This window comes from Cyprinus carpio, chromosome B21 (assembly GCF_018340385.1).
Source record: "Cyprinus carpio isolate SPL01 chromosome B21, ASM1834038v1, whole genome shotgun sequence".
NCBI lineage: Eukaryota > Metazoa > Chordata > Actinopteri > Cypriniformes > Cyprinidae > Cyprinus > Cyprinus carpio.
The window spans coordinates 15,143,419-15,169,287 of NC_056617.1; the positions used below are offsets into that span (position 1 = coordinate 15,143,419).

General features: G+C 35.4%; 1 protein-coding gene across 3 annotated transcripts in view; it reads left to right on the plus strand.

Moving 5' to 3' along the window:
• Positions 1-25,869, plus strand: part of LOC109067735 (dachshund homolog 2-like) — a 143,416-nt gene that overhangs the window by 66,386 nt on the left and 51,161 nt on the right. For all 3 annotated transcript variants that reach the window (XM_042748428.1, XM_042748429.1, XM_042748430.1), the window contains exon 3: positions 23,173-23,304. In XM_042748428.1, coding sequence (XP_042604362.1) covers positions 23,173-23,304 — 132 coding nt within the window. The remainder of the gene's footprint in view (positions 1-23,172; positions 23,305-25,869) is intronic.

Sequence of the window (25,869 nt, forward strand, 5' to 3'; positions counted from 1 at the left end):
AAATGTAATAATCTTTTTGTATTTGGCCGTATGCAGGGTAATTTGCCTTTCACAGACTTCCCAACTCACTGCCTGTTAGGGGTTCGAGTCTGGGCCCACCGCTGATAACAGATAACTGATGGGCCGCACTGATACGAAATGTCAGCGAAAGGACACTTGAACACTCTCTCAAACTCACACATTCCCACACACACGTCCCCGGCCTTCCATCTCATACATACACACTTGTAGAAAGCAACTCTTACACAAACCTGTCTACAAACACACACACACTCACACACACTGTCTCTCTCTCTTTCTCTGTGGGTGAAAACAATTGCAGGCCTAGCTGGTGACTTTGATGAATGACATGTCCCTTTGGGGAGCAGTTTCTCCATCTGTTTATCCCCCCTTCTGTTGCCCCCCTCCCTAAACTCACTCACACACACACATGTGCAGAAACACACAGCGCACTCAGTGCAGGAGTATTTAAGACTGCCACTGGCTCCGTCATGCACCTGTAAGCACTCTCGCACGCACAAGACATCTTCTTTTTCAAGCGCCTAGAGTCTCGTTGTTGTTTCTGTTAGTATTTTTTGGCTAGACAAGGAGATTTTTTTTTTTGATGAAACTGGTGCATTACCTCAAAAAGTAGTCACCTGGTCAGATTTAAGGTCAATATGAATTTGCATTTCACAACCCATTTTACTTCCGTAATGTGATATGTTTCTACGTTTAAAGATGGTAAAAGAAAAAAAAGGACAGAACTTGATTTTATCAATCCAGAATTGTTTTGAAGCTGAAAAAGCGGGTTCATATTGGTACGTGCAAGGTACTTAAAAGCTTTTGTACCTGAGAGTGTACTAACCACTTTATGGCTCTGCCAATCAAAACATTCTACATAAACCAAATCGGTTTTACACTGTGACCTGTTCTCTTGTCTGATTCAGAGCTGGTAACTTGCATTGCAGTCCGACTGGAGGGGTTAACTATGTGTGTGTGTGTGTGTAGGAAAAGAGCTAGGATAAATAAAACATGGAGATCTGTTTAGTGACATATGGGCCAGTGCATCCCATCTCCTGCATCCTAATGAATGCTAAGCCTTTCAAAGAGTATGAGACGAAAGCTTTGTGCTGCCAGGAATATAGATATCAGCAAGAACCAGTGAGGGGTTACGTTTGTCTAAACCTGTGATTCACATAAACGCCTGCGTACAGCAACACCTAACTTAATTTAGCACTTTTGTTGGGTTTGTAAAATGTCGTAAGGAGTCATGTGTTAACACGCACATCTTGAAGTGGCACAGTCGTGCAGATTTAACATATGCCAGTCAATTGACAAGTCAGCTAAAAAAAAAAATCCACAGTTGAACACAAATTAAGCTTGTAATTCGCAAATTGTTTTTTGGTGTCAGAGAGAGAGCGAGAGAGAGAGAAAGAAAAAAACTTCTAACAGTGTCATTAGCACATCCGTGACTCTTTGACATCTTTTTTGATCTCTGATAAAGGTGACATCTGTACAGTCTTGGCAGATTTTTTTAACTCTTTTAATCCCACGGGTTACATTTGTGACCAAAATTAAAAGTTTGATGGGTAAAGAAGAAGTTGTTGATGTATTTTACGTAGAGTTGTTAACTGTAAGTAACTGAAAGTGCAGACTCTCTTGATTATACTGTATGTCGCAGCTTAATATACAGAGATGTAAAAGTTCAATTTACCAGAAATTTACTGTAATTCAGTAATAATGTTTCAAGCCTTATGGGAGACATGTTGGCGCCTGTATGTTTTACAGTTCATAACTGTATAAATAATGCGAATATGTCAATATACTTTGAACAGCTGAAATATTTTTTTTTTCTGGATTCAGATACATTGGTAACTAGCATGTAGTAGTACAATAGAAAACCGCATATCAAATTAAGCATCATCATACTTTTTCTTTTTATGAACAATGTCAAAAAATATGCAGACTTTACTGAACGACATAAAATTGAGCATTATTCTGACACATAATAGATAAAAAATAAGAAGCAACAAAATAATTAAAATAAATAATAATCAAATCACACTGTGACTTGGTTTTTCACTCTAAATGTACTCATATTTTCATCATTTTAACTTTTTTTTACTGTAAAAGTACATTTTACATTGATATTGCTTGTGTTCTGTAGATTTACTCGGTGGACTATAAGGTAATGCACACCTATGTACTTCATCAGTTTTACAGTATTTTACAGTAAAATTACATTCATAGCCAATTCAATTTAATATTCTGTATATGGTGAGGTAATTTAAATAGTTAATGAACATTTTTATTGTAATATTATTAGAATCTTTTTCTGTTGAATATTTATTATTCTGTTGAAAAAAGTATGAATATTTGTCATTAATTAATTTTATACAAAGGAATGTTTTGAATAGTTTCTACATAAAAAGTGATGTTTATTAAATATGTACTAATTTTTATATATAAATCAAGTTCTATTATAGTAAAAATTTAAAATGAGCAGTGTTCATTTGCACCACATTCACACTTTCCCTCCTTGTAACTCATTTCTGCATAGTCCTTCTGTAAGACACACACACACACACACACACACACACACACACACACACACACACACACACACACACACACACACACACACACACACACACACACACACACACGTTTGTTTTTGTGAATTGTGGGGACATTCCATAGGCATAATGGTTTTATACTTTTCAAACTGTATGTGCTATTGCCCTACACCAACCCTACACCTAACCCTACCCCTTACAGGAAACTGTGTATTTTTGCTTTCTCAAAAAAACTCATTCTGTATGGTTTATAAGTGTTTTGAAAAATGGGGACATGGGTTATGTCCTCATAAGTCACCCTTTCCTTGTAATACCTGTGTCATACCCATGTCATTATACAAAGTTGTGTCCTGATGTGTCACAAAAACAGGCACACACACACACACACACACACACACACACACACACACACACACAAACACACACACACACACACATAGATCTCCATCTGCCCCCAGGTGCAAAGGTGGGTGGCCTTCAATCCCTATTTAATGAAGGCTATGCAATTTTTTTTTTTTTTTGGATCACAGAGTGATCTGCCTGTCTTCAAACACACTAGCAGGAGATGTCTCAATAGCTCTTCATTATTGCAGGCAGAGAAAAAACAAAACACAAAGACATCATAATTACAAGCGCGTGCACAGGCTTGGGGACGGAGAGAGTTAGAGCACAGGAGAAGATCTTCAAGAGTTTATTTCTGCTGCTCTTCTGATAAAGACGAGGCTGGCTGCTCTCAGATAGCTTCCCAGTACTTCTCCCACACTTTTTTTGTCTTTAAACAGTTTTTCCTACTACTACACATCTTCCAAAGATGAATGTATTACCTGGTATCAAACCAGAGACGAGAGTTGTCTTTGTTTTTTAGTTGTCTTTTGTCTCTGACAAAATAATTACCATGGTAAACTGTTGCAATAGTGATTACAACAGTACAACTACAATAAACCACTTACAAAAATGTAGAATTTGTAGTAAAGTGTTAAATTATTATTTTTTTATTTTTAAAATACACCACAGATTGTTATTAGTGCTGTTAAATGATTAATCGCGATTAATTGCACCCAAAATAAAATATATGTATGTGTGCTGTGTGTATTTATTATTTATATATAAATACACACACACACACACACATACAGTATATATTTAGAAAATATTTATGTTTATACATTTATATATAGGGATGCACCGATCATGATTTTTCATGGCCGATTCAGATACCGATTTTTTAAATGCAAACTGGCCGATTCCGATACCGATTTCCAATTTTTTTTTTTTTCTTTAAGCAACAAACAAGAAAGAAGGAAAATATACATAAACAAGATGTTTATTTGTTATTTAATAGGCCAAACTGGCTTTTGTCTATTGAAAACAATAACCGTAACCATCTGAAATTAACGGCAGTGACTGCACAGTAAGTACTACATTCAATACAAACATAGATGTTGCAGACATCAGCATTTAGCTTTTGTTTTTGAATTGGGTTGAAACTACATAGAACTGGCCTTAAATGAAAAGATTAACTGTAACCATGTGAAATTAAAGGCAACTACTGGATAGTTCTTCAATCCAAACAACACCATAAACACATATTCAAGAAGATGTTTCTTAATCAGCATTCAGTATTTGTTTTAGTTTTTAAATTTGGTTTTAAATAAAAAAGGTCTTTACCAGTGAGACTAAATAAAAGTATACTATATATATTAATTATTCCAAAATGTTAAAATCATGTTGGTGCGAATAAAACTAAGATGCAAAGTGTTTCATTCGTCCAATAAAATAATAATAAAAAAAATAGGGTAATGATTCACATCTGTATTTTTTTTTACTGGAGCCAATGAAAAATAAATAACTATTGTCTTAAGTTAAAAAAATATAGATGTGAATCATTACCCTAATTTTTTTTTGATTGGATGAATGAAACACTTTTTTTCAGTGTGCTACAGCAGGTGAATTTTAAATCAAATTAAGTCAATGTAATTTTAAGGTTAAAAAAAAATAATCTTATACAGAACTGACGTTTACTTCCGGCTTTTCAAACGTGTATGCAAGTTCTACTTTACAAAAAAAAAAAAAAAAAAAAAAAAAAACGCATTTCAGTTTTGTCACAGTTTAGTCTGTTTCGTTTCTCATCCAACACGCGAGAAGTTGAGCTGAACATCCCTCCACTGTCTACGCTTGTGTAGGGCGCGTACAGGTACTGTACGCTCGCACAGCTTCAGTGAGCGCAGATTTCGAAATACTTCTACACAAATGGCATGATAGCGAATGATTACGATGTAGTCTGTGCATGCAGGCGCACTTCCGGAAAAATCGGCCGAAAAAATACCAAAACCCGGCCGATTGCCGATCGCGTATTTTAAGCAAAAACCGTCCGGTTCCGATTTATGGCCGGTCAACCGGTGCATCCCTATTTATATATTAATTTTCTTATAATTTTCTGGTTGAGCTGCACTAGAAAAGACAACGAGTGTTATCACTATGTCGGAGATACGCTAGTGTTCTCAAAACAGACGAGCTTAGAGTGGTTAAAATCATCTGGGTTTAAATCACGCTCAAATTGATTTGATTTTTATATATTTAAACTGATGCTCAAAGCAGGCAGCTATGTTGAGAAGCAGGACATTTCCCAAACAGGTGCCGAGTGCTGCCAATCACAACACACACTGGCCCAGATAACCAATCACAGCCCATCTCGTATTTCAGAAGGCGGGCCTTCATTTGATACAGGAACTATTCCAGCCGTTCATGCCAGACTGGGGAGAGAGGTATTGTAATAATGTAAAATATGTGAAAAATAAAGTGTTTTTCGAACAACCTAGTATGAGAACCTGTTCTAGTACACTCCCAAAACAAAATCAAGACTTTGTAAAAGAGCATAATAGGACCCCTTTAAGTTGACTGTATAAGTCAAAAACTATTTTCAAATAATAGAACCAAATATAATGTGGAAGAAGATCCCATATTCACGTATTACTGTAGTATCAAAAACTACAGGAGCTATTTTGGCACAAACTGTGGTTCAAGGGCGGATTAGCTTACACATCAACAAACGTCTTCCTCTTCAAAGTTTTGCATACACGGACATCTTTTTTGAAGAATTAATAGCTATTAAGACGTCCACCTACAGAACTCAAGTGATATGATACTCATCTGTCTGTTTGTCAGCCGCTGGCCTCCTTATCACTGCACCGCTCGGCAGACTTAACTCTATAATTAGCCACTTAATTAGCAAAGGGGACTTGATTGACAGTTTGGAGCCAATGACTCACGTTCAGGACAAATGTCTAAGCGTATGTGTGTTGTTTGAGTGTGCTAGAGCCGCCAGCGACACATTAAGACCCACCTTAAGATCAATCCTACACTTGCATGCCAAAACCTCTTATGTTAGCACAAATCAATCTGTGTGTGTCAGAGATTACAAAAGTGGGATTAGTTCTGGGGAATGATACACATTTGTTAATCCCAAATAAATGATGTCGTCTTTATGAAGCCTTGGAGTGACAAATTTCAGTCAAATGCCTCAGTATGAAATATTGTATGAGTAGAATCCTTTTTGCTACTGGGGTTATCTGACAACTTATAAAGCCTTGATAATTGTAGTATTTAAGATGCCAGAGTACCAGAGTTTTATCAATTCAAATATATTGTATGCGTATACAATTTTTTAAAAATATTTTTTTATAAATATATGATTTTCAAAAAAAGTGTCTTATGCTCACCAAGGCTGCATTTATTTAAAGAATGCAATAAAAGCAGTAACATAGTATTACAAATTCATATTAATACTATTACAAAAAAATTAAAAAATATTACAATTTAAAGCACTGTTTTCTACAGTATTTGAATATGTAAAAAAATGAATTTATCCATGTGCTAAAAAGCTGAATTTTCAGCATCATTACTTCAGTCTTCATTGTCCTTCAGAAATCATTCTAATATGCCGATTTACTGCTCAAGAACATTTCTGATTATTGTCAATGTTGAAAACAGTTTTTCATTCTTTGAATCATGAGAAGAATGACATTTTCCACAAAATTTTATGTCTTCAACATAGATAATGATAAAAAAGACATTATTAATAATAAAGCACAATAATTCTATAATAATTGTGCAATAATTTAGCATATTAGAATTCGGAAGGATCATGTGATACTGAAGACTTTAGTCGTGATACTGAAAATTCAGTTTTGCCATACATTAGATTCTCAAAATGTTTAAAATAGTAATTTATTTTTTACACATAAAGGTTTTACAAATATTTCACAATATTACAGTTTTTGATACTTGATGAGCATAAGAGACTTCTTTCAAGCTTATGTGTGTGTATACATGCATATGTCAAAGTTATTATTATTTTTTTCTTCAAGTGCTAATAAAGTGTTAATAAGCAGTAAGCAGAGAATTAAGCATCAAGAGGTTGTCTGAATAATCTGTCCATGTTAATTACCCATCAGGGCACCTGCAGCTAAATGAGCTTGTGCTTACCAGAAATAGTTACTGTTCTCCATGTGAAGGGCATCATCATCACACACATACACACACCTAATACAGAATTTCAATATAAACACACACAGATACACACACACTCTAACAAAAAAAGACCAAAAAAAAAAAGAGTCTCAGCATCCCACAGCGAGCTTTATTAATTTTGACAGTGCAGTATGTAAATGCCTATTTTAGTGCTTACGCTGCTAGTTAGCAGGTATCGGCCACACTGACACTTCTTCACCCTTGAATAAAAAAAAAAGAAAAAAAGAGAGAACGTCAATAGCGCATCGATAAAGTCACGCTAATTTTTAAATGCTGTCCTCGAGTTTGCCCTCATCTGCACATTTTTTTAACTTAACATCAAAGTTCAAGATCTGACTTCGTTAATCTGGTATTAAAATGAATAAAAGGGTGACCTTGTCCAAATAATAAGTCAGTGGTGAAACACGCTTTCAACGTTCAGAAAGGTTACACAAAGGTTAGCCTTCAAGTGCGGCACCAGCGTGCCAAGGGAGACGCGGAGAGACAGATGCTCACTGTTTTCTCTTGAACTTGCTTTGTTGGTGAGACATGGGAGCTCATCCTTTCTTGCTTTGGTTGTGTAGCTGATAGACAAACATCTCACGGTACATAAGACATGTCTTTAGATGAAGTGGTAAAGGAGAGATTGTCTTGTGTCTTGAGTTGTGATCAAGACACTGTAAACCGTTTGTTGACAGACAGGCTCTGCTCTACTGCCCTTTGGTCACCCTTAAAATGAACACCCATAAGCCCTTTACTGAACTACAGTCTGTACCAAGAACCTGTGTTTTTATTGTGACTAAAACAAAAATGATTTTGTTAATTAAAATAGAGCTGAAATATACAAAACCAAATTTTGCCTTAGCAACTAGCTAAAAATATGTATTAGTTTAAGTACAAAAATAACTAAAATAAAAAGTAAAGTAAAAAAAAAAAAAGTAAAACAAAACAAATTTAAAATATTATCATTTTATTTACAGGTTTAAATGTGTAGGACCACTTATTTATTTGTATATTTAATTATTAATAAATTATTCTATAAATATGTATATAATATAAATAGGTTTATTATTAATTAATTAATAATAATAATAATAATGTTGTATGTTGCAAATATTTCAACGTGGCACTAAAATGCCGCCGTAGGCTATTTGTACTGAATGCAAACACAATTTTGGCACAGCGGCCAAAAAAACAAACAACAAAAAAGTAAATAAAGAAATAAAGAAAAAAATATAAAAGTGAGGGGATATTTGAATTATTTGTCAATAAACTAGTGTTTTCTGAGTCAGTGTCACAAAGATGAATTTGACGATCCTGACTCACCATCTCCTCAACTGGACACACCTTTAGAGATAAATGCCTCTTTACGGATTACATTATGTTATTGTTTTTGTTTTTGATTTGAATAATTTCGTTTTAACGTAGTAATTTAAAGCATTTTATAGATATGTTTATCATGAGGCAAGTATTTGCTGAGTTTCGGTTAATTTTTGTGAAGCCATCCTGCTCAAGTCAGAGACGCAAAATGCGCATCCTGTTTGTTTTCCTGTTTGTTTGTTTTTTTTACAAAAGTTGTCGTTTTACATTTTGTGGATATTATGGGTGCACACAAATAAAAGTAGACCCTTTGCAGTTCCGAATAATGTATACTCTTACCTTTATGAGCAAAAGTGACAGTGTATTTTTAAGTTACCACTGTTATTAAGAAAAAAGAAAAAAAAAGAGAGAGATTGCGGGGGAGCCTCCATGCCCAGCAAAGCGCGATTCAGCTTCCACTCTCGAATCAGATATGCACTTAATAGCACACATTTATCTAGGTTACATTTTTAAATTAATATGGTGAAAAGCATGAAGTGTTTTTTTTTAATCCTTAGATTTTATTTTAGGCAAGTGGTGTTGATTTTAGAAGGTGGCTTAATTGATCAAACATATGATCATTGCACTTCCTGCTGCTGGCCGCTTGATCGTTCCTTTGAAAAACAATAACTTGAACTTAACAAACATAGAATGTTCCAAACATATTTCTAAATTAACTTAATATAGAAACAAAAATAAATATGACCACTTTGCCATTAAAAACCAAAACTGAAATATTGTAATGGCTGCAACAGCAGCTATGTATGGGGAAGAGAGAGAGAAAAAAGACAGGGGATCCAGTGAAACTCAGACAACGTCCGGCCCATGCAGGGCTCTATTCATTCCCTCGTTTTAACTAAAAGATACTAAAGATGTTAAATGTTCTGTGTATTTGAGACAGAGAGAGTAAAGGCAGCTCAACAGGTGCAGTGAGCTACGGCATCAGCCTTTTCCTTTCACCTTCCTACTTATCCCTCTTTCTGTCTCTCTACTTCTGTTTAAATCTGGCTTTCTCCGGCCACTGGAGTGGATCAGTCAAATTATCGAGTGGCAAAACTAATTCGGCGCCCGGGGGCCAGCAGAGCTGCCACTTCCCATCAGCCCCGCCGCCAGTCAGCGCCCAACTGTTTTCATTTGGGTCCTCTTGTTTCATTTATTATGGCTATTGGAGCTAATCCTACCAGCAAACCCCCGGCCGGCCCGCCTGTCACTATTGTTTCGGCTCTTGGATGCACCTTGCCTTCAGTGGGAGGGCTGCTCCTGTACCAGCTCATGATGGAAGTGAGCTTTCTCAGATGGAGAGAGAAAGAGCAGGAAGGAGATCTCATCAATCATATTAAACTCATTTGGACAGGCTCGAAGCCCCCCACTTTCTGTTTCTCTATGTCACGCTTCTTGAAGATGGTTACAGTTGCTCTGTCGTTTCCTTATCTGTACTTGAGTCAAACAGAAACCACCCAGTCTTAGAGAGAGGAAGAGAGAAAAAGGTTCTTTTATGGTCTATGAGACTTCATTTAGAATTTTTTTCTAAATAGTGTTACATCTTTCCACATTTTTATGCATTATATGCATCCAGAAAGTTAAAGCTAGTAGTAATTTAATCGAAATTTCAATCAGTTTAATCGCTTAATCTATCTATCTATCTATCTATCTATCTATCTATCTATCTATCTATCTATCTATCTATCTATCTATCTATCTATCTATCTATCTATCTATCTATATTTATATATATTAATGTACGAATTGTCTGTTTGTGTGTGTGCATATGTGTATATATACATAATATACACTAGTTTCTTCCAGAAACAGAAAAATCCAGGAAACAGAAAAAGTTTGCTATATATCATTGTTTTTTAATCTAAACCTCACACTTGTATTGCAGGAAGTTATTGATTATAATCACTACAGCTTCTCATGCATTTCCATGAACTACAATAGATGCTCAACAAAACGGCAAACACATCAAAACAACATTCAGAGTTCAACCATAACCTTGAAGTAATTCTCTTTACGGTTATTAAGCCTCTTATTAAGAAACTAGATCCTAGTGAACTGACAAAAAACACACCACCACAGAGAGAGAGAGAGAGAGAGAGGGAGAGAGAGAGAGAGAGAAGTGATTGACTCTGCTTCACCACAGGGCAACAGTTAAAAAGAGGTTAAGGGTTTTGTCGAACACACAACACATGCTACTCAAGCTAAAGCATTGTTTGGTTTGAGTCTGGACTCTCTGGGTTTGCTGTCTTGCGGGAAAATAAACGCTCGGGGGTCTGAAGAAAGAATTGGGTGGTCTGTCTTTAATGGCCCAGCTTCAGTCTTCCTTTGAAATGTGAGGGAGGTCATACCTCTTCGCCTCTGCAATTAACCATGTTAACGAGGCTAAACCATTAGCGTTAACACCAAATTTGGGATGTTAAGCGAATAAGCACTTTACTGTTGTAAAGACATAGGTGTTGTGTATTTATTTGCTTATTCTGCACTAAATGATCCCTAACGCTGGTATACATAAAGTCTGCATTTAAAGCCTTTTTACATTTAATGTAGCAAGTTTTTGTTTTTAGCATAAAGCAAAACTCAAAACTGATGCACATTGTTTTCTCTAACTAACTAAATTTTATTCATTTACTAAAAAAAAAAAAACCTAACACTTGCTTCTCTATTCTTTTTCTACTATTCCTTTTCTTTTTATTTATTATACAGTTAAAGGGATACTCCATCCCAAAATGAAAATTTTGGCATTATTCACTTACCCACATGTTGTTCCAAACCCGTAGAAGCTTTGATCGTCTTTGGAACACAATTTAAGATATTTTGGATGAAAACAGGGAGGCTTGTGACTGTCCCATAGACTGCCAAGTAAATAACAGTGTCAAGATCCATGAAAGTATGAAAAGTGTCATCAGAATAGTCCATGTGCCATCAGTGATTCAACCGTAACATTATGAAGCTACGAGAATACTTTTTGTAAACGAAGAAAACAAAAATAACGACTTTATTCAACAATTCCTCTCCTCTGTGTCTCTCCAAATCAGCGTAGCGCCATTTTGACAAATCTCACTAGTATGCAGATGGCGTACGCTCTTCTGTATCATCCGCACCACAACGATACTTTTTTTATGTGTATTTACGCTTTGGTTTGAAAGAAAACAGCGCATCAACGCAGCGCGGCTGACACAGAAGAGCGTACGCCATCTGCGGGCCTTTAGACTATTTACTTTGAAACTCAAATCACGTGGCATGTGGAGGAGAGGTTTGCTATTACTTGAGTTTTTGTCTGCCAGACAAAAAACACCCTGTCAACCTCACATAGAAGTGCTAAAAACCACTCAGAACCTTTTAGCGCTTACATTTCCTTCAGAAAATGTAAAACTGTAGTTAACTATTTAATAAAACCTTAATGAAATTCCACCTCAAATTTCCACTTAAATGCAATTGGTTCTGCAAATGCAGCAACACCTGTTTTGTTTTCTCTCTCTTTCGCTTTGTTTCATGCCTGCAGCTGCATCTTAGCTAATCTAGATCAACAGCAGTTAGAAGAGTATGTGCACACACATACAGTACATACTGTACACACACACTCATATCGGGGAGGAGAAAGACACGCTAAAATTGCAGCGGGTCTGAAGATGTTTGTAGGGATGTTTTCAGGTACGATGCCCAAGGGTTTACAGCAGCTCAGTTTCACACTAATCAACACAATCCCTTCCTTCTGCACATTTAAACAAGGTTTTGCACTATCCAGCGCTCTGTTTGTGCAGTGCATGCATGAAGAAGTAAACGTTCAGAGAATGAAAGTAATAAATGGATTTATCTGGTTTTATGAACTAATAAACCTAACTATAGTTTACATGACCACACCTCCAGACTGCACTAAACCAGATCGTTTGAACAGGAGCAGGAAGGTTGACGTGAACTTTGATCGTCATTATTAATATTAATACAAGGTGAAGTGCTGTTTCTCGGAAACAGTCTGGGCAGTCAGTTGTGAAAGGTGGACCTTGATATTATTTTTGTTCAGTGAGTTCTGAGCACAGATCACATAACCATGCAGAAATAAAAACATATAAACCTGCAGACACAGGACACTGATCACATGATGTTATCTGTCACAAATTGCAACTTTTATACATTTGAATGTCATAATTAATATTATCTTATTAAAACTTGGTTGGTTTGATAATATTCTGAAAGAGAATATTTTTCAGAATGTCCAAGCTGTTCTTTCCTGTATAACGAAAGCATAAAACATGTCAAAATGTTTTAATTTGTTAATTTTCAAAATTAATTTTAGTTGAATTTGTATTAATAATTGTGTGCTTTTTAGTAATTTTGTGTTTTTTGTTATATTTTTTTTGGTTTATTTTTTAGTTCAATTGTAGTTTTTATTTATTTCCATTTAATAATTTTTAGTTTTACTTATTTTAGTTACAATATACCAATGCAACATTTCTATTTTGTTACTTTGTTTTTCATCTAATATTTATATTTTAGCTTTATTTTAATTAAAAAAATTACGATAATAATAAATAATACCCCTGCCACAAACATACTTAAGAATCAAAATAATTAATGCCATTTTTGGTCCAAATATTTTTGTGCACTAATTTTTAATAATGAATTGAGAACTGTGATGCTGGTAAGACATTTAGCAAATAAAAACCCAAATTTTGGACTGTTCCTCACACAAAGCAATCATTTAACTTCAGAAGAATTGCAATAAAGTGCACAGACTCACATGGCCTACTTTTATGGTGCGTTCGTGCCACTTTGAGAGCTCAACAGTCCAAATTCCCATTTACTTTCATTATATGGAAAAGAGCAGCTTGGACACTCTACACAATATCTCCTTTTATGCTCCATGGAGGAAAGAAAGGCATACAGGTTTGGAATGATGTGAGATTAAGAATTTGTTCATGGACATTCCAGACAATTAAAATCCATGTTCTCAGAATGTTTTGGGCCGTTTTGGTTGGAGGGGATGGATGAAAAGAGTAAAGACTGAAATAGAGGAGTATGTGAGCCAAAGACACAGTGCGAGAGAGAAAGAGGAGGTAGAAAAAAAGTGCTCTCCACTCACTTTCTGCCCAGTGAGCAGTGCCTTGTTACTCTTTGAACACTTGGCCCATTTATTTCTGCTAAGTCGTGAGATTCTGAGTCGGCCAGTGAAGACTCTAGTGGCTCTTTCCATGAAACATTAACGAGTTCCTGGGGTTAAAGGGATGCCTCGAAATCACTGCTGATTGCAGCTTGTGTGTATATGAGTGTGCGATCGCATGTATGTGTGTGTATGCGAACGTTACGGGCAGAAATTAATGTATGGCATTGATTGAAAAACATAAAGGGGTGGGCAAAGGTATGTGCATACAGATAAATCCACACGCTGCTTTGAGTTGTGAGATGTTTTTAGCATCCTGATCGTTGTGCACACACACATTTCTCTCCATAGGCAGTCTGACTGCAGGACACAGGGTTATTAATCTACGCTGCCTCTGCCACCCACCACCCCGCGCTCCTCCTGGGCGACTGTTGATGACACGTACAGATCATGACGCCCACGAGCCAATCACAGGTCTCATCCTCAGTGCTTCACAATCCTGCTGCAGTCGGCACTGCCCACTCTACACACTCCACATTCACACGTGTTTCTTCTCTAGAGTCCATAATACACAACCCAACAAAAAGATTTCATATCTCTTACCAACTAGAAAGCCCGCAGATGAAGTTAAAGTTGAATGTATTCTCAAGTAGAAATACTGTAAGTTGTAGTTTATGCATCTGCTTTTTTAAATCCAGACCAATGCTTGTACACATGCGTTTTTCCAAGTTCTGGTCTGTGTTTGTGCCAGTTTGCTTTGTGTGTTTTTTTTTAACTGGTGCATTTTAATAAACACAGTGCAACACAACACAACACCATTTTTTTTAAGATCATTTTTTAATATTTTTGCTGTCAGAAATGCCTCATAATAAAATAAATTAGGGCTGCAAAATGATTAATCGCATTCAAAATAAAAGTTTATATTTACATAATACATGTGTGTGTACTGTGTATATTTATTATGTACATATAAATATACACACATACATGTATATATTAAGGAAAACTGTTAGATTTATATGTAAAATATTTATATTCATATATAATATAAATTATATACAAGTATAATTATATACATAAAATATTTTTTTAAATGTATACATTTATACAACAGTTCTTTCTGGTCCTCGAACCTGATTGGCTATTAAAAGTTCGATATTAGAGTCCAACATAACTCCAACAGCCGGTTAATGTGTGTGTATTTATATACATTATTGCTAGTTTCAGTCCGGCGCCATTCGCATTTTCCCGTCCAGCGCCATGTCGTTTAATTAGCAAATGCATTTGCGCCCATTTGTGCGTCCATGGGTGCGCTGGTCTAAAAAAGAGGTGTGTTCAAGAGTATTGCTGGCGCATTGCTATTTTAAGGAGCTGAAAATAGACTGCGCCATAGACCAACTCAAACCTGGTCTAAAGTCTGGCGCAATGTTTTTTTCTTTGTTATTTAAAGAGCGTGTTAGTATAGGCGGGACCACAACGCGCGTACACGCTGCTTATTAAACACAGGGACGCACAGCAGCACACAAACATTCCAAATATTAAAAATTAAAGGATTGCAATGCATAAGATTTTTTTGTAGGCTAATTAAATATAAAAATGTCTACATGTCACAATGGATAGTCATCGCATGTATCAGAATTAGGCTATCTATTTGCTCGCACATGAGCAGCTTCGTTTCATCTCGGAGACGCGTTCTGTCAAATTCCGGCGTGTAAATAGCAAATCCGTCATAGCACGAGCGCAACTGGCTCTCAAAGGGAATGGAAGATGAGACTCTGATTGGTTTATTGCACGTTACGCCCAAAAAACACCCATTACTCATTAAGAGAATAGGGACAACCCGTTTAGACCATGCGCCCGGGCGCGCCAACTGTTTTTCCGTCATTAAAATAGCAAAGTGGATTTGGACACGCCCTGAGTGCACCTGCGCCGTGCACTTTACACTTTGCATTTAGATCGTTAAAATAGGGCCCATAGTATTTTAAAATATGTTTTATATTTTAATAGCTTTTGTATGTCAGCACAAATGAACTTTTCTGTCAACTCAAAAAAAGTATGATAATAATTAACAATAATACTCCTACCATAAATATACTTCAGAATCCAAATAACTAATGCCTTTTTGTCAATACTGTAATAAAGAGAAACTTCTCATTTAAATATTATAATTAACATTTTTGGGTTTATTTTAAAAAGGCAATTAAAAATTTTTGTATTTTAATTATGATCACTACTACTACTAAAAATTATTTTGCAGTTTGGCATATATTATTATTTAATTAAAAAAGAGAAAATAATCAGTCATTAAAAAAATATTAAATAACTGTTGTTTTGTTTGTCAGCTCAACTTTCAGTGTGGTATAGCTAATTTTCTTGTCATAAGAAAACCATGAAACATCAATTGATATGGCATACAGTAGAAGACCCTTTTAGACCCGTGTGGTTGAGTGTCAATGAATCTCTACCAATTATCAGTTAATTTGAGCTATTTGTGACATGATAAGATTAGTTCAGTTCAGAAAAATAAACTTGACCCTGAAAAATATTTTTGAATTTTTTTATTTTTTTTACTATATAGCACTGCACTGACTTCAGATCAGCATAAAACATCACCTCTAGTACATTGAGTGAGTAACTTTTAGCGCATACAAGTATGCAAATGTGAGACACACTGCTGGAAACTAGAGTGGGCCTTGCACAAATAATAAAAACAAATAAATAAAGAAAGAAAGAAGCGATTACTACAGCAGGGAGTTAATTAACAGCTTATTTCTGTTTGATAGGAGAATAATGCGCTGTAATTTTACCTTGATGCAATATAAAACTGCAAGCTGCCACTGCTGCACTGGATAATTAACACCTGTGTCTAGTGGCCACTAGGACCTCAGCACCTATTAATGCCAAAAAAACACAATACTACAATTAAAGGCACTGCTATTAGACATTAAACTGGGTTGGTATATAGCGGGTGCTAAATTGGTCTGCTTTTACCTTTAATTGCCTCAGAAATTATGAGGAGGGATTATATTAATGTTTTTTAACATAATGTAGAGGAAATGAGGAGTGCTGAGGGAAAATGTTATGGCCCAATTTGTCTGTTTTGTCTGCATTTTTATGCCGAAGAGAGAAAAAAAGACTCTGCATCTTGGACGGTATCCCTCTGAGCATCCAGAGGTCAAATTAACATGTAAAACATATCGTCATATTAAGTATCCATAATGTCTGTGAGTTTTGCAGATACCCACAAAGACTAAATTAGACATCTTTCTCTTGTATTTCATGTCACATCAGAAGCCGTGTCCCAATTTGCATACTAGAATAGAAGTGCATCTCAAATCATAGCAAATCCAGCGATCCTAGACTGCGTTTCTCGATAACGGTAGATCTTAGCGCTTAAGAGCGTTTTCTACGAGTCAATTTCCGGTGTTAGTTATTGTTTCACTTGCGTTTCCCAAAAACACACTTAACACAGTCACATGTAGCTGTGCTTTAAGTGCTACTTAGGAGTCACTAGCCGTTTGTCAAGTGCTGAAATGTCACCTTATAGAATGGCTCGTAATTGTAGTACACGCTCGTTTTTTGAAATCTTAAAGGGTAACTCCACCCCAAAATGAAAATTTCTATGGAACTATGTTGTTCCAAACCAGTAAAAGCTTCATTTGTCTTCAGAACACAATTTAAGATATTTTGGATGAAAACTGGGAGGCTTGTGACTGTCCTATTGACTGCCAAGTAAATTGCACTGTCAAGGTCCAGAAAAGTATAAAAAAGACATCGTCAGAATAGTCCATCTGCCATCAGTGGTTAAGTTTGAATTTTATGAGGCTTCAAGAATACTTTTTGTACACAAAGAAAACAAAAATAACGACTTTATTCAACAGTTTGTCTCCTCTGTGTCTCTCCGCATCACCGTAGTGTCATTTTGGAGAATATCCGCTGAACGCAAACTGCGTACGCAATTCTGTGTCAGCTGCGACACAAGGATATGTTTTCTATGTGTATTTACGCTTTGATTTGAATGAAAACAGCGCATCCGTACAGTGCGGCTGACACAGAAGAGCGTACGCTGCTTGCGTTCAGTGGATATTCTTCAAAATGGCACTACAGTGATGTGGAGAGACACAGAGGAAAGGTATCAGGATGTCAGCTTAACATCGTGATGTCTGTCAGCCATCGGCCCAACCCTAGTTTTTGTGCACGTCAGCAAGTCATTGACAGAATTTTCTCCTCAGTCTTTGAAGCATATTTCCTACATTATTTCTTTTATTTGTTTCATTTAATTTAGGTGTGTATTTAAATTTTTTCTGCCCTTTTTAATTATTTAATTTATAAATTAATAAAAATTTCAAAAACGAGTAATAAAGTGTACAATAATGTACAATCAAATCTTTATCTTATAATCACATTGCACTTAAATAAAGTTAAAGCTGTAATCTGGTGATTGTCCAGCAGGTGACCGCATAAATCTGTCTTCTTACGATGCACTTTAGTTTTACGATTACTCCAGAGCACTTATAGATCTACCATGATTTTCAAGTGTTACTTACGTTACGATGCTTTTGGGAAACAGACCGCAATATTAAGATAAGTTGTACGGTCGTTTTTACGAACTTCTTAGGTTTACGAAGCTTTTGGGAAACACAGCCTTGGATGGTTTTGGTAGATTTTTTAAGTGTGCATTCAAACCTGGTTTTGATGCTAAATATTAACTACTTGAAAAACAGGAAAAGTGTTAGTTTTTGAACCTAAAAGCAAAGTAGATTGATATTAAAATTGTCAAGTTAAAATATAGTAGGCATGCATATATATATATATATATATATATATATATATATATATATATATATATATATATATATATATATATAAAAATATACAGAGTATATTATATATGTCTATTTGGGACATTACAAATTTAAGTTTTTGAAAAAAGTCTTCTTATATTCACCAAGGCTGTATTTATTTAATAAAAATGCAGTCAAAACAGTAATATTGTGAAATATTATTACAATTTAAAATAACGGTTTTCTATTTTAATGTGTTTTTAAATGTAATTCATTCCTGTGATCAAAGCTGAATTTTCTTACTCCAGTCTTCAGTGTCACGTGATCCTTCAGAAATCATTCTGATATGCTGATTTGCTGCTTAATGATGATATTTTTCAGGATTGATGTTAAAAAGTATAACATTTATTTGAAAAATAAATGTCTTAATTGTTACTTTTAATCAATTTAACGCATCCTTTCTAAATAAAAGTATTATTAATAATAATAATAATTAAAAAAAAACTTACTGACCCCAAAAGTTTGTATATAGATATCTAAATACCATCTGCATGAATTTACAGCTTTTATATTTAGGTAATCTTTCTGGTCTCTGTTTTAAGAATTTTTCAAACCAATTGATTTCATAAACAAGTGATGTTTTAAAGTTGTTGTCCCATGTTACGATAGCTGAAGTTTGACTGCATTTACAGCTGATTTATCTGTGTTTGTGAGCATTTTGTGTTCATTGTAGACAGCCTCAAGCCGTCATGACGTGTTATCTGTCTGTTACATGGTGTTACATTAAATCTTTCTTTCTGTTCTTCCTTTCTTTTTTCCTCCCCACTCCTCTGCCCATCCTCTGGGTATGGCCGTCAATGCCCTCATTCCCACGCTGTGTGTGTGTGTGTGTGCGTGTGTGTGTATCATCTTTTCTCTGCTCCAATAATGGCAGAAATCCACATCAGCATCTGCCTTCATTAAAAGTAATTACAGAGTCTTGCTCATATTGGGCTCACTCACAGACAGAGTGTTTCGGCCCACACGAGCTGACTCAGGATCAGGGAGACCCCTCGACCCCAGGCCGTCATGTTCACTGGTCAATAAATCAGAACTAGCACACGTTGTAAAGCTTAAAATAACTTGTTTGTTGCCTTTCGTGTCATGCTTTGTTAAGACACAGTGTGAAGAACGGCACTGAATGATTCAGTGAATCAGGGAGACCAGTTCAAACCAATAAATCATTGGCTTTGTTCATTTTAAGAATTGCCTCAAGAGTCATTTATTTTTAAAATAGACTACACAAATAGAAATGGAACCTCAAAAAAAGTAATTTGTGTTAGGTATTTTTAAAAATCGATTCCTAAATTCTATTTTTTTTTTTCGTGTTTGTTTTATTTTTTTTAGATGCACCTTCTGGCACTTTAATAGTTTAGATGATCATTCTGTTAAGTTAAGTTAAGTTGGTTTCTGCAAATCAGATCATTTCCTTTAAACTGACTTATCAATAGTTTAGATTCATTTGAGCCATGTGTTCTGTTCACATTGGCAGAAAGATTTCCAATCCAGATTTTCATAGAATAGAATGTGAAGAAAGTCATTTACATATGGTATTTTTTTTACAAATCAGATTCCCAAACCCTTGTTTTTAGATGCAGAAACTGGCTGAAAAATTCTGTTCACAAATCTTAACAGAGTAGAACATAACGAAAGTCATTTATGTCTGGTATTTAAAAAAAAAATTGATTCCAGAAAGTTTTTTAGATTCACCTTCTGGCACCAAAGTCTTTCCTTTGGAATAACTCTAAACTGACTTGGCAGTAGTTTAGGTTCATTTGAGTTGATTTGTATCAAAAAAAAAAAAAACGCTAGTGTTTTACAATGACTTCCAGTCACATTGGCGGAAATGTTCATAAATTCAAGAATCATTAATGGAATAGAAGAAAAAAATAAAAACAGATTTTTTTAGATGCACCTTATGAAACATTAATATCCAGGCCGTCCTTCTGTTCAGACTCGACTTGTTTCTCCGAATCAAAGTGTCTCCTTTGAAATGACTCTAAACTGATTTTTATCAATGGTTTAGGTTCATTTGAGCCATTCGTATCGAACAAAAACAGCCCCACTTTGGGAGGAAACTCTTGTTGGTGGATGGAAACTAACACAACCTAGATTTAGTTGTATCAGTCCTCCAGTGGGTTTCACACAAACAGTGGGGTCATGAGGCGGAAATCTCAGCATTCATTTGGGCTTTTATTTACAACTTCCATCGCGGCCCATTTCTCTCTCTCTTTCTCACCGCCGCGTGCTGAAAAGCACCAGAGTCTGGTTTCGCCCGCCGGCCATATGCCTTTGTCAGGCGTTCATCTCATCCCTTGTTCCGCCGTTCGGAAATTCCAAAGGTGAATTAAATACAGTATGCCGCCCCCATCTCCCTCTGCCCTCCTTTCTTCTACCTTTTTGTCCTTTCTCGGTTTACTGTTCAACGTGAAATCGGACAGTAATATTTACTCTTCAGTGAATCAAAGGAGATGCTCTGTATGTTTTTTTTTCCCCATCTTGTGCACAAATCTGATACTTTTTCCCGAGACGCTCTGTCAAAGCGAAGAAAAGGCACTGTTCCTTTCTCTTTTTTTTTTTACCCTCATTTCTTCTGAAAAGGAGAAATGCAAAATGCAATAATGCGTCTGGTTGCATGAAACGGAGGGAGTGCTTGACTGACCCTCTTTGTGGAAAACATGATCTCTCCGGGCTTGTTCTCACAGGCAGGAGTAGGGGGCTTGTTTCTCACAGGCAATCTATGACTGTTGTGTGTGTTGTTTGGTCTCTATTTCTCTCTCTCCATTCCCTTTTGGTTACTCTATTCCTTGCTTTAGTATCGAGGCGGGAGGGGCTTATAGTGTTCGTGCACCATAGAACATTCATTATGTTTAATTTTCTCATAAAATCTTACCACTAACCGATAAAAGTGTTCGCTTTAACCCTCCTTAAACAATAAAATTAATAACAATTTTTAAAAAAATTAAAAAAATCAATAATTTTAAATTTCCCAATATGTGAGTTTTGTGTGTGTGTACATTATTATATATATATATATATATATATATATATATATTATAATATATATATATATATCATAATTAAGCTTTATTTTATAATTAATTAGTATTCATTGCATTCATAGTAAGATTTGATAGAACGCATTATACCATCGTAAATGATCAATAGGGCTAATAAGAAGAAATAAGTTGTCTCTTGTAAGTGGGCAAGAGAGTTAAAAAAAAGTATAACTTTTTACCAGCATGGTCTGAAGATAATCTGGTTCAATTTTCGTGACAATCGGTGCAATGGCCTAGGATGAGTTAAAAAAAGTATTTTTTAAGAACAATTAAAAATACTAAACCTTAAACTTATTAGCATTTTTTAAAAAATTTTCTTATAAAAACTTTTTGGAGTATCCTTGAAAAAACTTTTTGGAAATTTTGGAGTTCATTCAACTCGGCATAAGTCAAGGATTCAGAAGAGAAAAAAAATCATTTTCTGGCTTATGGTTCAAAAGTTACTAGCATAAACAAAAAAAAGTGCAAATTTGGACAAGTGGTGGTGCTAGAGAGTCTGAGTTAGAGACTCCAAATTTGCTATGGTGACTTTTCTCACTGTCCTCTATCAGTGTGCCAAATTTCATAACTTTCCCGCAAGTGGATCTATGGGCTGCCATAGACTTGCGGCGGAAGCAGAAGAAAATCATGCTAACGGATACAACTGGCCACTAGTAATAAGAATAACAGTAATAATAATAAAATACTAATGTTATAATAATCAGTAATCAGTATAAAAACAGTAATTGCTGACAGTTTATAGTGTTTTTTTTTTTTTTTGCTACTTTTGCCTGATCTTACTGTAGACGGGACTGGCTCTGAAAAAAAAAAAAAACTAAAGATGCTTGTCTTTTTTTTTCCATTTATCTCTTCCTCCACTCCAGTCCAGCATATCCACAACTTGTATTTTTCTAAGTATGAATAATTTGCTAGTTTATTTGGCTTGCCGTCTGTCGCAGAAAGCAAAAGCAGTGGTGTCGTTGTTAATTTTCAGCCGTAAGCTCTCGATGGGGGATCGCACGGCCCTTTGGGAGCAGAAGTGCCCTGTGCTTCCAAATCCATGCAGAGCGTGTGAAAATGAGGATAAAGGAATTTTATTCGGCCTTCTTTTCTGCGCTAGTTCACGCATTCCGTTGGAGGCTACATTTTTAATGAATTAGATCAAGGTGACACCCATTGTCTGAACCTGGGGAAAAAGACACAGGACGTGGGCCATCACTTCCTCCCAACCTGATTTGTGGGGATATTTTGAGAGCGGAGTGTGAGAAGGCATCGCATCGTCACTTAATGAATTACTTAATGTGTCCCTCCGTTGTTTAATTGAATTAATTAGGGGCCTAATTGGGCTGAGTGATGATGGCTTCCAGGGCTGAGGAGCCCTTGATGAGAGGAGGGTTGAGTTCGGGAAGTGTGTGTGAGACAGTGAGTAACACTGGGAAATCCTCGTGGGACACACACACACACACACACACACACTGGCACACGACCACGAGCAGAAGGCCTTCTGGGAGTAGATCCCTCCCTCCTCTTCCAGAGGGCCACATTCTGCCGGTGGGCGGCAGTCACGACCAGTACTGATTAGGGATGTGCAAAACTATAGATTTTCAATATCAGTGACTTTTTGTGCTTTATCAACACACTGAGGTAGTAAGTGAGCTTCTCTTTGACAAAATCAGATCCCCTGAGACGGATGTTATATCAGGTGTAAAAGGGGCCAAGTATGTTACCAAGTACACTTACCCCTCTTTCTCTCTCTGTGTGTGTGTGTGTGTGTGTGCACTCCACAGGTCTGACGGCAGCAGCCATGGCTGAAGCTATGAAACTCCAGAAAATGAAACTGATGGCCATGAACAACATTCACGGAGCAGGAAGCCAGAACGGGACTGAGTCAGAGAACGAGGAGCTGAACTCCAGTGCAGGTCAGAGTCACACATATACAAAGATACTTTAAAAGTGCATTAAATCAAACTGTTTCTTCTGACTGAAAATGTATGACTGAAAGTATGTTTTTATTTTAAAACCTCTTGCAAAAGGTTTTTAATCATATGAAAGCCTTTCATTATATACACTACCGTTAAAAAGTTTGGGGTCAGTAAGATTTTTTTTTCTTTTTAGCCAAGAGCACAAAGAATAGTCAAATAGATGCTGTCCCCTTGAACTTCTCTTTATCAAAGACTGCTAAAAAAAAGCAATAATAAACTGTTCTTAAAACTGATATTACACAGCATATTACACTGATTTCTGAAGATCATGTAACACAGGAATCACAGGAAGAAATTACATGTTAAAATACAATAAAATATAAAACAGTTATTTTAAATTGTAATAATATTTCACAATATTAATATTTTTTATAAATAAATGATTATAAGAGTTTTTTTTAAGTCTTACTAACCCCAAACTTGAACATGATATGTAATAATACATTTGATTTTATATAACACCTTTAAAAGTTACTTCTCAAAACGCTTTACCCTAAAAAGGATACAATGTTTTACCAAAAAAAAAGTGCAGTGGTAACAGAAAAAAAAAAAAAAAAAAATTAATCTAAAACAAATTTTTTACAAAAATTATTTATTTAAATTTATTATTGATGATTTATGATTGATAATTTGACAATGGGGCTTTCAAAAAATATATAAGGAAATAATATTTCTTTTTCAAAAAAGAACTGATGTAATCGGTAAAGAACAAGGATTGTTTTGAAAATTCAGAACTGAGTCGTTAAATTCATCACAATTCTCAGTCCCCATGCACATGCAAGTTAATATAAATCAAGCAAACCTTTAATATTATTTTTATCAAATACTTTTAATGCATGATTGACTTTTTTAAGCCTATCTATTATAATTTTCACTGTTGTAGTTTGTAGATTTGCTATGTTCTCACAAATGCTTTGTGTTTGAGTTCTTGCACCTGTCACAGTTCAGAAGAATCACTTCTGAGCTCCTCACCTGGTAATCAAACACATCAAATCCACTGCAACGCAAAACACATCTCTGATGTGCAGGGCTACACAGCCATTAGCTTTGACCAGTTTATGACTCACTAGCTTTGAATCACTTACCAGCGCAGGCTATAGATATTCACAATATGAAAATAAAGAGCACTGTTAGGAAGCGTTCAACAATCTAATCACCTCAACACACACACACACACACGCGTACACAGGCACGTGACCTAAGGTAATGGGTTCTTGCCCACGCAGCCCTCTCCTTTCTGCTGAGCTTTATTGAGGCTAATGACGTCTTTAATGTTCCCCTCCTGACTGTGCATTTAGATTGTGATGTTACCATCACTTCACACACACACACACACACACACACACACACACACACACACACACACACACACACACACACACACAAAGTAAAATGTCATTCTTTATTATCACAGTCAACAACTGTGAGCACAGACACAAATGCCATCCGTTGTTATTGCCAAGACCAATAACGCTTACATAAACGAACAACACACACATACGTGAACAGAAACAGTGCGTGTGTGTGAATATGTAGAGGGAGACATTAATACCATCAATTCACTCCTCATATCAGTTTGCAAAGGTTTTAAAATTGCAGTCAAATCTGTTTAAAGATAAAGGGGGGGAAAAGAGAGGGAAAAAAACAGACATATACACTACCGGTCACTACTAATTTGAATTTTTTTAGTTTTTGAAAGTGTCTTCTGCTCACCAAGTCTACATTTATTTGATTAAAAAAAAACATTAATATTGTGAAATATTATTATAATTTTAAATAACTGTTTTCCGTTTTAATATTTTAATAGCTTTGAGTACCACATGATCCTTCAGAAATCATTTGAATATGTTTATTTGGTATTCAGTTATTATGGGTCATTGGCTCAATTATTAATAATGGTTGCTATTATTAGCAATGTAGAAAACATTTTTTGCTGCTTAATGTTTTTTGTGATTTTTTTTTTTTAATAGAAACTTCAGTAGTGTATATCTGTATATATAGTATATGTGTTTTTTGACAGCCGATGCTGATGCCGATATCTTGGAAAGCAGGGATAGCCGATATAAAGCTGATATTATTTTTAAATTATTATTATTAATATTTAAGAAATTTGAAATCATACAACAATGAATTAAAAATTAAATGTGTAAAAGAAACATGCTTATAATTTAGATGACAGCATTTTTCCCAAATAAATAAATATTTAATAAAAATATAATTACAAAAGAAAGTAAACACTGTAACCTAGAGGGCACTCAGTATTCTGGGAAGTTTGTGTGCACTGGGATTCATATATTCCAAATAAAGCCAGGGTAAACCTCACTTTACATACAGCACACAGAGAAATCTTGCAGAAATCTGTAAGAAATGCATCGATCTGTAGATAAAATAACTGATCAAAATGTACTGTTATTTTCATCACAAACAAAATTTGCACAGCAGAAAGCAGCAATTATACCTTTTAATGCTGACAATCATGTTATTAGTTTGGCGTGTGGTAGG